A 12,621-nucleotide genomic window follows, 5' to 3' on the forward strand; every position below is an offset into this window, starting at 1 on the left:
CAGCAGACTTGGTTGATTTTTTTCCAGTCATGAAATTTGGCTGTTTAAACTTCAGCAATGGTAATTGGTTGCTGGTTCTGGTGCAATTTCACTGTGAAGCACAAGGGGGCAGCATTGCTGCATCAGTTCTTTACAGACATGAATAAAGGGGCATCTGCAGCCATGAGCCCTGCAGTGACTTATTTAATAATTTAATTGGAGCACCTGGAGTATTCCTGTAAGGTTTGTTTGGGGTTTTTTGATGCACTGTGATTAAAAATATCAGCTCATGTTTGTTTATACAGAACTTGTTTCTTAATCTTTGGTGTAATTTTAAGTTCAAGTTTCTTAATGATAATGTTAATAATCATCATCCTTTGTATTTCACTCCCTTTTATGTATGTCCTGATATGATTTAAGTTATCAGATGGCACCACTTATTTTTCTTGCATGAATAAAACCGCTTCAACTCTTCAAAAACATTAAATTGCTGGAAAACAGAGGGATGATGAGAGATGGGCAAAAATGGGTTATGTGTTTCCATCATAAGGTGTAGTATAGTACAGTAAACCATCACTGGGAGCGGGATCAGATGTTTATTACTCCAACATATGTGCAATTGTGGCAACACCGATGACCCATTTCCCGAAATCACTGTCAGTATATTTCTGCTGTAACAATTTCACATGATTCACTACTAGATGAGTTTATAAAACCTGGAACTTCTTGTAGCAAGATGAATTTAACATCTCTACAGATTTCTGCTTTTGTGAATGTCATTGGAATGCCACTGTTTCCATTTTAAATGTATATTTTTTACCTCCTTGATGTGCATGTGCAACATGTCAAACCTGGGGCTTCTTCATCGACCATGTCCGTGTAGGATGATTCAGAGACTGCGGTGCAGCAGCAACTGACTGAATATTGAGGGGTAACTGCTTACTCCCACTAACACCATGGCGAGCAGCATGGCAATCTGGGAAAGGCAAACAAGAACAGCATGCAGCTCAGATGTGTCCTCATGTTCTCTTTTTGCCTGATCCAAACCGTGGGAGGAGGAGGAGGACCAATAGGAGGGAAGGGAGGAGAGGCACCCTGGCACAAGAATGTTATCTAACTATCTTACAGCTGCAGAAAATTAAAGATGACAGTGATGTTTTGGAAGGTTTTGCAAGAAAATACAGTCTCAAAAGCTGCATTTAAGTTAATTCATCTCAGTGTAGTTTACAAAAATTCATTAATCTTTTACATTTGAAACTCACTTCTGAGAAGTTCCTTCAGCTTAATGATAACTTGCATCTGCACTGGTATTGCTGAGCATTCATCACAGGGACACAGTGGGAGCACAGTTATTTATAACAGTACTCATTGAGTTCAAATCCTACCGAGACTCAGACAACATGTGTCAAGAGAAACCTGACAGGCATGGCCAGGTGCTTTTCCCAAGAGTGTGTGAACAGGCAGGAAATGACTGTGGGGCTTTCTTTTTTCATTTCCATCATTATTACTGAAGCCTGATCTTATACTGTTTGTGCTTGACCATCAAAGTTGAACCCAACAGGGAGTGCAATGAGGATACTAAGTTTGATATACACATCCTGCCAAATCCTATATGGATCAGCGAGAGGAGTAACTGTGAAAACTCTGGGAAATGTAGAGCCAAACTTTGATGGATGTTTCCAGTGGCTAAAAGTTCAACAGCCTAACATCTGTGTGGTTGCTTTTAAATTTGATTGTATCATGAAGTGAGTTATGATCTCTTAGTGACCTCTTTTTCAGATTTTCAATACAGAAACTGGACAATAAGTCTGTTTTTTGGATAAATAAACTCAGTAATATAGATAAAATTTTGGCAACATGTTTTACAAAGCTGGAATAGTGGCATGTTTATCACCTTATAGCATCCTGTCTGGCCTATAAATCAGTTTAGCACTTTGACTATCACTGCAAAGTCATGCTGTTATAAAATACACAAAATATGGTTTTGCATCAGCATGCTGAACAAGGCAGAGCCTTCTCTGAAAAAGATGTTCTCTGAATGGCTGCATGTTGCTCCAAGTCCTAATTATATACAACATTAATTCATTTATAAACACATATACACAAATCCAGATTGGTTAAGATTTAATTTGCATTGCAGATGCACCAACAAGCTCCGTTCAGTGACACAAACTAAACTAGATTTGTTTTATTTTTGTTTCTGGTCGTGTTCCTTACGTACAGGCCTTTTCTCAGAAACAGTTAATGATAGTAAAAAGATTTTTTTTTTCTTTTATTTAAATTATTTTTGCTCCACACAGCCTTTAAAGTGTTGACGCTTCTGTTCCAGCTTTTCTGAAACTTAACATGAAATTAAAACTGGGCATGTTTTTCAATGCAGTCAGTTCTGTCTAAAGGTCTAATTGGTAATATTTGCATACATAATTTAGATGGTAAACATAACTAACATAACACCTCCTAAACATTAAACTAACTTTGCTGTTGCTAAGATATCATTGTGCAACCTCACAAGGCCTCTATATACGTTTAAGTCCTCTAGGCTTGTTGATTGATTTAAATAGTGCACTATGTTGTCAGTCAAAGATACCATAATTACTCAAATGGAGACAGATTTATGTTCAAAGTGTATGAAACTGACTAAACTGCTGTTTGTGTCAAATGTTTAATTTCAGTTTAATTGGGAGGCCCCTTGTTTCTGTGGCTGCTTAGTAGATGAGAGGCGTGCTTACCAGACTCTTGCCCTTTGGGGTAAACAGGGAAGAAAACATAAATGAAGCACCAAGATTTTTTTTTTTTCTCTCTCTCTTTTTTTTTTCAAAGAGTAGGTCCAAGCTCAGAGGCCTGGCAGCCTCATTATCAGCCCACTGCAGAGGCCTCCTCCTGGGCCTGAAGTGGCTGATGCACTCCCTCCTTTCTGCATGCATTCCCAGGAAGCTGGCAGATCCACGTCTTTTCTGCACACATTCACTGGATCCTTATTAACAATTACAATGCCAGAGGGGCTATTTATACACATCTGCTGAGACAGAGCTCTACAGTGGAAACAGATACATCCAGCAGCACTAATCAACTCCAGCCCAGTACTGGTAAATGAGATGGGAAGGCAAGCAAAAAGGAATTGAGGAATAGTGCAAAAGGGTATAAAGAAAGGGAGACAGAAACAGGAAAGGATAGAGAAGGATAAAGAGAAAATTAGGAAAAGGGGGAAAGGAGGAAAGTCATCAAAGGATGAAAGAGGCAAAGGCTGTAAACAAAATGTAATAAGAGAGACAGTAAATATTCAGTTTCAGAAATGAAGACCAGATTCTCTCCTCCTAATGATGTCTGACGCCACCATAAAGACTAAAGCTGCAAGATGGACGTGTCATCAGACTCCAACGGGCTGTTAGGGGATGCTTCATCCTCCCTGGTTTATGATTTCTCAAGATGAGGTTGTGCAAGGCATGTCTTACAAATTTTACACTCTGAACTTTATTTGGCCAGAAATTATGATGATAGTGTGAAGAACTGTGTTACTAAAGTCAGGGAGAAAACGTGAAGAGCACTGGTCGTGTTTCAGGTAATCTGAAAAAAATCCACCCTGACAGAAGCAGCTATGCTGGATCTTTTAAGGAAACAGAAAATATGAAAATCGCCTCTGATATTTTTATTAAAAGTTATGACTGATTAATTCTGGAAAACAATTTTAAGTGGAGGAAAAGTATCTGGTTTATTTCCTTGTCAGATATTTTTTTAGTGCTCTGAAATTACACAGAAAGATTTAGCAGCTGACAGCAGCCTGGAAAATTTGGATTTATATCTCAAAGATTATTTTTGCACATCCACTTAATAATTTTCAAATGGTCCTCTCTCACTGAAAAAACAGATGTTCAGCGTAATATTAGCAACATGGCTGAGGTTTGTGTGTGTTCACTGGTCCGTATCAAAACTGGCAGGCATGAGTTTTTAACTTCCGTGCCTTCAGACATATGATCCAGTTTAAAATATTTGCTGTTACACACAAGGATATGAAATATCCCTCCTTTTCCCTCAGTGAGTCAACTGTGATCCTTCATGGGATTTTTTTTTAATCTAACAGAGAAGGCCTTGAAGAAATATCCTGTCATAAAATGTTCTGTGGTAATCTTTAGGTTGGTGTGTAGATGCTCTGTCTCATGTTCACATAGCATTTACTCAAGAAATCTGCTTCCATGCAGAACTTAAATACATGCATTTTACTCAGCGGATGTCTTTATATCTTCCAATACATCCATGGTAATAATCTAAAAGAAAAAAAAAGACATCCAGCAATGAAATGTTTTGCAATGTGGTCGAGTTGCTTTTACTTTCATAAAGGATTTGAATGCTTCCTCCACTTCTTCTTTTTTTAACCTCTATTTAACCATCAAGTGTTTTACTATGTTAGACAAGACCCAAATATATCAGCACAGGTTTTTTACCAAATCAAAATTTTATTCAATCATTTCACTAACACATGGATGCAGTCTTGTTTAAATTAGAGACACATTTTTAAACAAATGTGTGTTTTTTTCTTTCTTTTATCTCAATCCTTGTGGCAATCCTAAGTACTCACAAAGACAGAAACTGGACTTCAGGACACTTCCTTTGTTCTACCTGACTCTCACGAGGAGATCAGCATCTTGAGAGTTGCTGAAATCACGTGTGTGTCATTCATCCACCCTGCCATTATGTTGATGGCTGGGGCGTTGTCACATATGGGGGGTTATCCATGCAGCTATTATTTCAGGTGTTGTAGTGAAGTGTTTCAAAGTCCAAATATTGGTGAAACTGCTTGAGGAGGGTTATGATGTAATTGTTGCTTCATATGGGAATATGTTGATAGCATGCACCTTAAATCCATTATGAAAAGCTATTAAGCAGATGAGATAATAAAAAAAGGTGCAGTAGCAGCTTCTGAGCAGAGAACAAAACAGATATTTTACCATTTAAATGCTTAAAGACCTGGATTGATTTCCTATAGAGGAACTCTACAAATCCATTGAGAAGGCATGTTTATTACCCAAAAGGCACATCTGAATTTTGTCCAAACACAACATCCTAGTCCACTTCAGACCAAACAATTTTGTCAGACACAAAAAACTGGCACACACCATGCATAACACACCCAAACACAAGCTGAGTAATGCTTCACATGCAGTCCGGTGCAGCAAGTGCAAAGACCTTTATAGAAGGCGGGAGCAAACACTTGCTCCACAGACACAGGACTTAACAAGAGATCTGGTTTCTCGGGTCAAAACTCAGCAGTCAACCTGCATGTGCAAGGAGAGAGACACTTTTTAATAGACACATTCTGGAAAGAGAAGACAGATGGCACAAAAGGAGTTAAAAAAGCCTTCCATCTTAAAATAATGACCCTACAACAGTTTAATGCCTGGAATTCAGGCATTTAAACTCAGTTAGAGCTGAAAACACCTCTTGAATAAAAGATCAAACATCTTTAAAGAAGTTCACCACAGCTGCAAACATGTGTTAATTCACATGTGCCTCTCGACCACTAGGAGTCACCAAAGTAAGAAATCTAGATCCCTTTGTATCCCCCTGGAATTATTGCTTGAGTGTCTTGATTTTCTTTAAAACCCAAATTCATCCATCCATCCATCTGTCCATCCATCCTAAACATCAGGTCATTTATAATAAAACATCCACATCCTCTGCTGTCCTCTAGACTTTTTGCCCACCCAAATCTCTGTGCTTAAGTTATGGTAGCTGTGAGACACTTCTTTTCCAGCCATTAGTGAGTTCATGGCACTAATTTTACACCGAGGGCTTCTGATTTGTGCTGACACAGCAGGTCTCCATCAGCAAATTACTCCAGCTTCCTTCTTTCCTTCCCTACGGGTTAAAAAAACTGGCAACACCTCATTTTAAGCAGAGAAGAAGTCATCACAAATGCTTTATGATAGTGCTTTCTGGCTGCATGATGCCTTCAGTATGTGGAAATGTGGAAATTATCCTGACTTGAATACATAGGTTCTCAAGATCATTACACATTATGAGCTGTGAGCTGACGTCTGCTTCTTCTTCTTCACTGCATGCATTTGTTGTTACTGCCGATTCGCATATGTTTACATTTCAAAACTCTACGATCTGTTATCTGGCTCAGCATCAAAGTGTGAGCTTGGCTTTCAGTGCAGGATAACAAAAACATCTGGATGCATCACCATGACTACCAAGGTGGGGTATTTCCTGAGAGAGATATTTGCTTCAAAATGATTATTATCAGAGGAAGAATCTAAACATGCACCATTGCACCATGTCTAATAACAGAGAAGTCCTGCTTTCATACCTTTAAAAGAACTTATTCAGACATAGAAGTTCACATATTTTTAGCTGAGACAGCTGAGTAATTTTACAGCTATTTTTTATGCTTTCCTTGTGTGAAACGAGGCTTTATCATGCACATGATTGTTTAAAAACTGTAATGAGGGCTTCAACACCCACATTGTGAGCAAATGTCTCAAAAACATTCTGGTAATGAATTTATGGTGTGAGAATGTTGTAACAAGACCTCTTCCACAACACAAAGCTGATAAAAATGTATTAACAAGCAATTTCAGGAAGACACTGACATATGCTGAGAATCCTCTGTGTGTGTTTTTTTTTTATCAGTGTCCATGGACTTGGGTCAAGATTTTTCTGTCACAGTGAGTGTCTTTGTTGCACAGAAAAGGGTGACAGCCAGACTAACAGACACACTGGCTGTCTGTTGGGGCTTGTTTGTGGCTGTTGCCACAGCAACTGATAGAGCAGTGATGGTAGATGTTACATGACTGATGGTCAGCATTGCAGCGCATAAAGATGTCACTCCAGAGAGAACCAAAGAGGAAGCATTTGGTGGATCAGTGGAGCCTCAGCTGCTCTGGAGGTGAGGTTGGGACCCACAATGCAGCAGCACGGGTGCAGCTGAGGTGTCACATCGCTTCAAATGAAAGGTTTCTGCTGCCTACATTTAATGCTATTTCCCTGACTGAATTTGGAAATTGCATTACATGATTACATGGACAAGGTGTTTTTTTGTGTAGTGCTTGTGGGGATTAAAAAAAAAGAAGTGGTATTATTTATTATCAAGTTGACAAAGAGGGAATAGTTTGGGGTAAATTTACAAGATGCTGCTTATAATTTACTAAACATTATCAAGTTTTGTATGAATGAGATATATTAGGTGTATTTTTACTCCTTTTTGTTTTGTTTTTGGAGCTCATTTTGCATTGATGTTGCTATGGTTGCACATTATGTTTGGAAAATTCTGGAAATACTTGCTTCCCCCTGTGGATTAGAGTGCTTTAGTAGCTCTAGAAATAGACCTTTGTTTCACATCATCGACCTCTCATTCATCTTGCATTTCTTGTCCCTACAAACTGTTATACATAACATAATACTTGTAACAGGATTCAGTAAACAGTGCTGGGAAAATTCCAGTTTGACCAGCTTTTGTCAGCAGATGATTACGTAATAGGATTGATATCTCTAAGAATCTTTATGAGATCATTATGTAAATAAGTACTACTATAAGATGCTTGTGATCATCTGGTTATCATGGGACTTTCAACCTCTGAGTTTCACGTGTTGGAGCTCTTTAAGGGCATGAAAAGGCCTTTAAGAACATTTGAACTTTGGTCAAACATAAAAACAATGTTTATAAAAGGGCTAAACAATTTGTATGAGATTTGTTAATGTAATTTCAAGCAAAACAAGGGTTTAATCAGGAGATATAGGTTCAGTACCACTAAGTGGCAAAACAGTTTTTACCACAAACACTGTTAAATAAGGAAATAAAAACAACCCAAATTTCACAAAATGTTTAATCAGGATGAGACTAAAGAACATCCACCTCCGAGTAAATCATGGGAATACAAAAATATCAGAAAAGAATCCTGACAGATATAATAAAAAGCACATGCATGCAAAATGTCTCCTCTGAATGAGAGCACAGTTTGTTTGCAGGTTTTTTATTGTGACTTCTGAGAATGCTGGCTTCTTCAAACTTGTTTTCTCCACGGAGCCTGACCCTGCCGACAAAGCAGAGAAAACACGTCAATAGCTCAAAGGTGCAAAGATGGGTTTGCTCTCAGTCACAGTCTATGTAGATTTTATGAAAATGTACGACAGGAAAACCTTAAGCAAATGAACTGTGGACATGCAAACAATACCTTTTTATTTATAGGAGTGGCTTTCAGCTCCACCACGGCCAAATCCTGAAAGATGAAAGAAAATGGCAAGAATTAGGATTTATTAATAAAATGACTGTAAATGAAACACAACATTTAAGGCCCCGACTTAATGTTAGATATAAAAAAAAATGCCTCAAACGTTGACTGACTGTGGACCCCAGTCACAGTACTGATAGAAGCCTTTATAGCCTCAACACAAGATAATAAACATTAACCTCGATCAGGGTGTTCCTGACCAAGATAAAGTCAAACAACCAAAGGAGACTGAGTCACAACAAAGTTGCCATTTCTATTTTTAAAGCTGTTAGGTTGTGTATGTTATGTGTAGAGCTCAGAGTGAGTTTATTTACAGTGTGATGTGGATTAATTGAGGATAACAGGCTTACCTTTTGGTCCAAACATTGCACCGTAGCAGGGGTTGTGACAGTATGGCTTGCCTTCATGCTGTAAGAGGCCAATTTAACATTTTTTTCAAAATGGATGCCCATTTGGAGATGGAATTTAATATCAGGATAAATGATGGATATTTTATAATGTAATTCAGATACTTCACCTCTGCGTGTGAGCCTGGTGACAGCGTCTTGTTGCACTTTTCACACTTTAGACATGGCCTGTGCCAGTCCTTTCCCAGTGACGTCACCCTCTCAGCTGCCAAACACACAAAAGGACAAAGTTAATGACAAACGCCTCTAACTTTTGCCTTGAACACAGATACTTTTGTCTGCAAAGGGGACACACTGCAGGGCATGTGAGCTCATCGAGCAGTTAATTTTAGTCCAATGTCTGTTTTAAACCACAAAGATGCACTCATTGCATATTAGTAGTAGAACATTGTTGGGTGTGGTACTAGGAAAAAGGACAAAGTGTCCCTGAGGAATCTGTCTTTCTCCTGCCTCATAAACTCTGAGAAAGACAGTCTTTGTCTGTGAGGACTGATCAATGCAAACACAAATTAGGACTTTAAAAAAAAAAGGAAATAATTAGTTTTGACAGGCTTATGTTTAGGTCTGGACTGGAGGAGATGGAGTTGAAATGAATTTTGAGACTTGTTACTGAAGAACAATGGCTGCTCAGATTCAGGCAAAGCACAGGAAATGTTTCAAATAGAGGGATGTCATCAGGAAACTTGGATGGAAATAAAGAGCGCAGAGCTTGATTAACATCTGCAGATTAAAAAAAAAGATTAAAGTAAATCAGGAAGGGCAGCAGATCCACGAAAGAATGAGAAATAACTACAGCTGCAGATGAAGCCGCTGGCCTCCGAACATACACAAAATGTCAGGAAATGACATATTTCCTTCCTAAAAATAGTCCAATGTGGCATGAGAATACACATTGGGCAGTGGCAATGGAGAAATGGCTCCAGGACTGGGTTAGCCTCACAGGCCAAGTCCATGAAAATGCCCCAGCTGAATGTGGTGGGGTTTGGAACAACAGCCTGACCCGTAGGAATTACTGTACCTAATCGAAATAACAAACCTCCGGACTGGGTAAACAGTGGTCTCAGCCCAGCAGAAAAAAGAAAAGGAATCCATTCTAATAAGACATGATGACGCACATGTTTGCTGATCTAAATTTGGCCTAATATGACAAAAAATGGGGTGTGGCAGGTGAAAGAGGCAAAACCCATCTGCTCCCTGCATCAAGTCTCCTTGCCAGGAGTGTTGTGAAAGCAGCATAGTACCCACAAACTGGACTGGACCCTAAACTATGAGAGGGAAGGCTTTTTAGCCATCTGTCTTATTCCATCCCAGAAAAATTAATGAGACACTTAAACACTTTGTCAAGCTAAAAAGCAGCGAGGAATGTGGTTTTGAGAATTTACAGCTATAAGCATGACCTTATCGCTCTATAACTGTGTAAATATGTAGTTTCTTTTGGATTCTTTAAGGGCCATGCCCTTAAGGTTTTGAGAAATTAAGGGTATCAATCAATATTAATATTCCTTGTGGGAACTCATGGCAGAGCCGGCTTGTGGCTTGCAGGACACTACCTCTATTGACGCCATAACTACATCAACTCATTACCCCTCTGTGCTGCCAAATGCAGTCTTGCTGCACAAAGAATGATTGACTGTAGGAGTTTCCAGCAAGGGAAAAGTATTCTACCGTTGTTGGACTTGGACCTTCATCATTTAGGCAGGCAGCGGTAGCCTGATTGTTTCCATCTGAGGGCTTAGCAACAGAGACAGAAAGATAGGTGGGGGGAATGCAGCTGTGAGGTACGATGGACAACACAGAATAAAAAATGAAGGTGTCAGACATAAAGTTTGTAGAGGAGGTGGGAAACTGATGCCAATGGTCTAAAACAATGATAAATCTCTGCATCTGCAAAAACAAGAACAAAAAAGCTTTGTTTCAGGCTACTATTCCCTCAGCTGTAACTTCTGCTTTGGAAAAAGACTTAATGGCTTGTTCTGGCTGAATCTAATTAGTTTGACTGTATTGGCCTAGAGGGAAAAATTTATCCATGAAACAAAAGAGTGGAAAGACCAGCTCCCCAGCCACACGGTCCATTCATCTGACTGACAGTCCAAAAACTTGGCTTTGTGTTTTGCTTTGGCCTTTGCTGCCGAACATCTCTGGAAAAGACTAATCTGTTGGACCGCTTAGCTGAAGACAGTGTGGTTAACAGATTAAGACAGAAATAAAAAGGGGGCTGTTTGCATTCCTCCCCGGATCCAGCAATAGATCTTTGCTTTGATGGTATCCTTACACGACAAATAATATTGCACCAGGAAGATGGAGACGTAATTTAACAAAGAAGAAACCTGCCTCTTCTGCTCTGTCTGGTTATTAATCACATAACTCATGATTCAACAAGGACAATCCAGTTCCTACTGGGAGCAAAGACTTTAGACTCCTAAATGACCTGATAGCAAGGAAACATACACAGTGCAGTGACCTCTCGAGGTTGCTGACCATTAATCTGCAGAAATGCTTACATACATGATTAAGTGCTGCCTCTAAATCGATGTACTGGCCCTTTATTTTCCCTGCCTTCCTTTTACAACATGTAATATTAAAAGTGTACATGCAAAACATCAGTGTTTACAGTTTGCATTTTCTGACCTCAACCATCAGTAAAACATTGCATTAGTGCTTTTATGCAAATGAATCCATAACGTAAATTTTTTTATGTGGCAGATGCAAGGACGCATTTCGCTTCAAGAACTGTAATTTTGAGGCACTTTCTTATGAGAATATATTTCTGCTTTTTTCTGCTACTGCATTTTTCTTAAAACTGTATGAAACTTTTACTTTTAATTTAATGTTTTTCATTTTAAAAAGGGTTACTGTGGTGCATTCAAGGCTTAACAGTTAGAAAGGATGTTAAGAATCGCAGATTTAACGTATAATTCACATGCATACGCATCGGTAATAATTTATTACTGATTTCGGCCATTCCTGTGCTAAATATTCAATACTTTTGACTTGAAAAGAACTTGGGAGAAAAACATTTATTGTACTTTTTATAAACGAAAAATGTTTTCTAACACTAGGCTAAACTACGGTAGAAATTTAAATTAATATATACATTTTAAAAAGTTTTTTCTTCTTATTTTTTAGCTTTTCCTCCACTCTCTCAAGTTGATGGTTAAATTTAACTTCCTATTTCCTCCTTGTGCAGAAAAACCGCTAAATTTCACCAACCAGGAAATGTTGCCATGAGTATGAAAAGCACATGTTTTTCTCCTCAGGTAGACCTAAACTAAATTAGGAGAAGAAAACTTACCGAAATAGACCTCCTTCTGGCACTTGGGGCACTTGGGCATTTTGTGGCAGCTGTGTGTGTATCGTAGAGGAGAAAGTAGATCCTGCGGATGGAGATAAGTGAAATGCAGCTGTGCGGAGGGCCCACCTGTTAGCTCTGACTGACCACGCCTCACTGAAGTGCAGATGTTGCGCGCTCGTCCTGTATTTATAGGACCGAGGAAATAGTTCAACTGAAACTTTTCTGTTTTTTTCACAGTGGGAGCGGCTTCACCCACGATGTGCCGACGGAGTGTGTGCGTGCAGAAAACATCACATGGGCCACTAATATTCAAGGCCACTATTACAATTAAGACTGCCTTACTATAGTATTACTATGTTTAAACAGTTTGTTCTCTATTCTAAAATAATTATATATTAATTTACATGTGTGTTTTATTTATAAATCTTAACATGATGTAGGCATTGGATCAGGAATTATTGTAGCTCCTAAACTAATCATCCCAGGAGTCACAAGACTGATGCAAGGAGTCACAAGATGATCATAATATATTCTGTTTTATTCACTCTATACATTTATCCTGTAAATATCTTGCGATATACTGATTCAGATTTTTTCCGTCAGGCAAATAAGACTAAAAAAATAGGCAAAAGGAAAAAATGAACATTGTAAATGCAGCTTTAAGGTTTAATTAGCTGATTAAGCTAATTTTTTATGGTTCCAAAGTCAAAAATGT

General features: G+C 38.6%; 1 protein-coding gene across 1 annotated transcript; it reads right to left on the reverse strand.

Moving 5' to 3' along the window:
- Positions 1-7,784: 7,784 nt before the first annotated feature.
- crip1 (cysteine-rich protein 1) lies at positions 7,785-12,083 on the reverse strand. The gene is made up of 5 exons (XM_041971725.1): positions 11,907-12,083; positions 8,725-8,819; positions 8,558-8,615; positions 8,151-8,195; positions 7,785-8,009 (listed from the first exon to the last, which is right to left on the reverse strand). Exons 1-4 carry the CDS (start codon positions 11,944-11,946, stop codon positions 8,155-8,157), a joined length of 234 nt encoding a protein of 77 aa, XP_041827659.1. The 5' UTR covers positions 11,947-12,083; the 3' UTR covers positions 7,785-8,009; positions 8,151-8,154.
- Between the last annotated feature and the right edge of the window lie 538 nt (positions 12,084-12,621).

The sequence above is a fragment of the Melanotaenia boesemani genome, chromosome 20 (assembly GCF_017639745.1).
Source record: "Melanotaenia boesemani isolate fMelBoe1 chromosome 20, fMelBoe1.pri, whole genome shotgun sequence".
NCBI lineage: Eukaryota > Metazoa > Chordata > Actinopteri > Atheriniformes > Melanotaeniidae > Melanotaenia > Melanotaenia boesemani.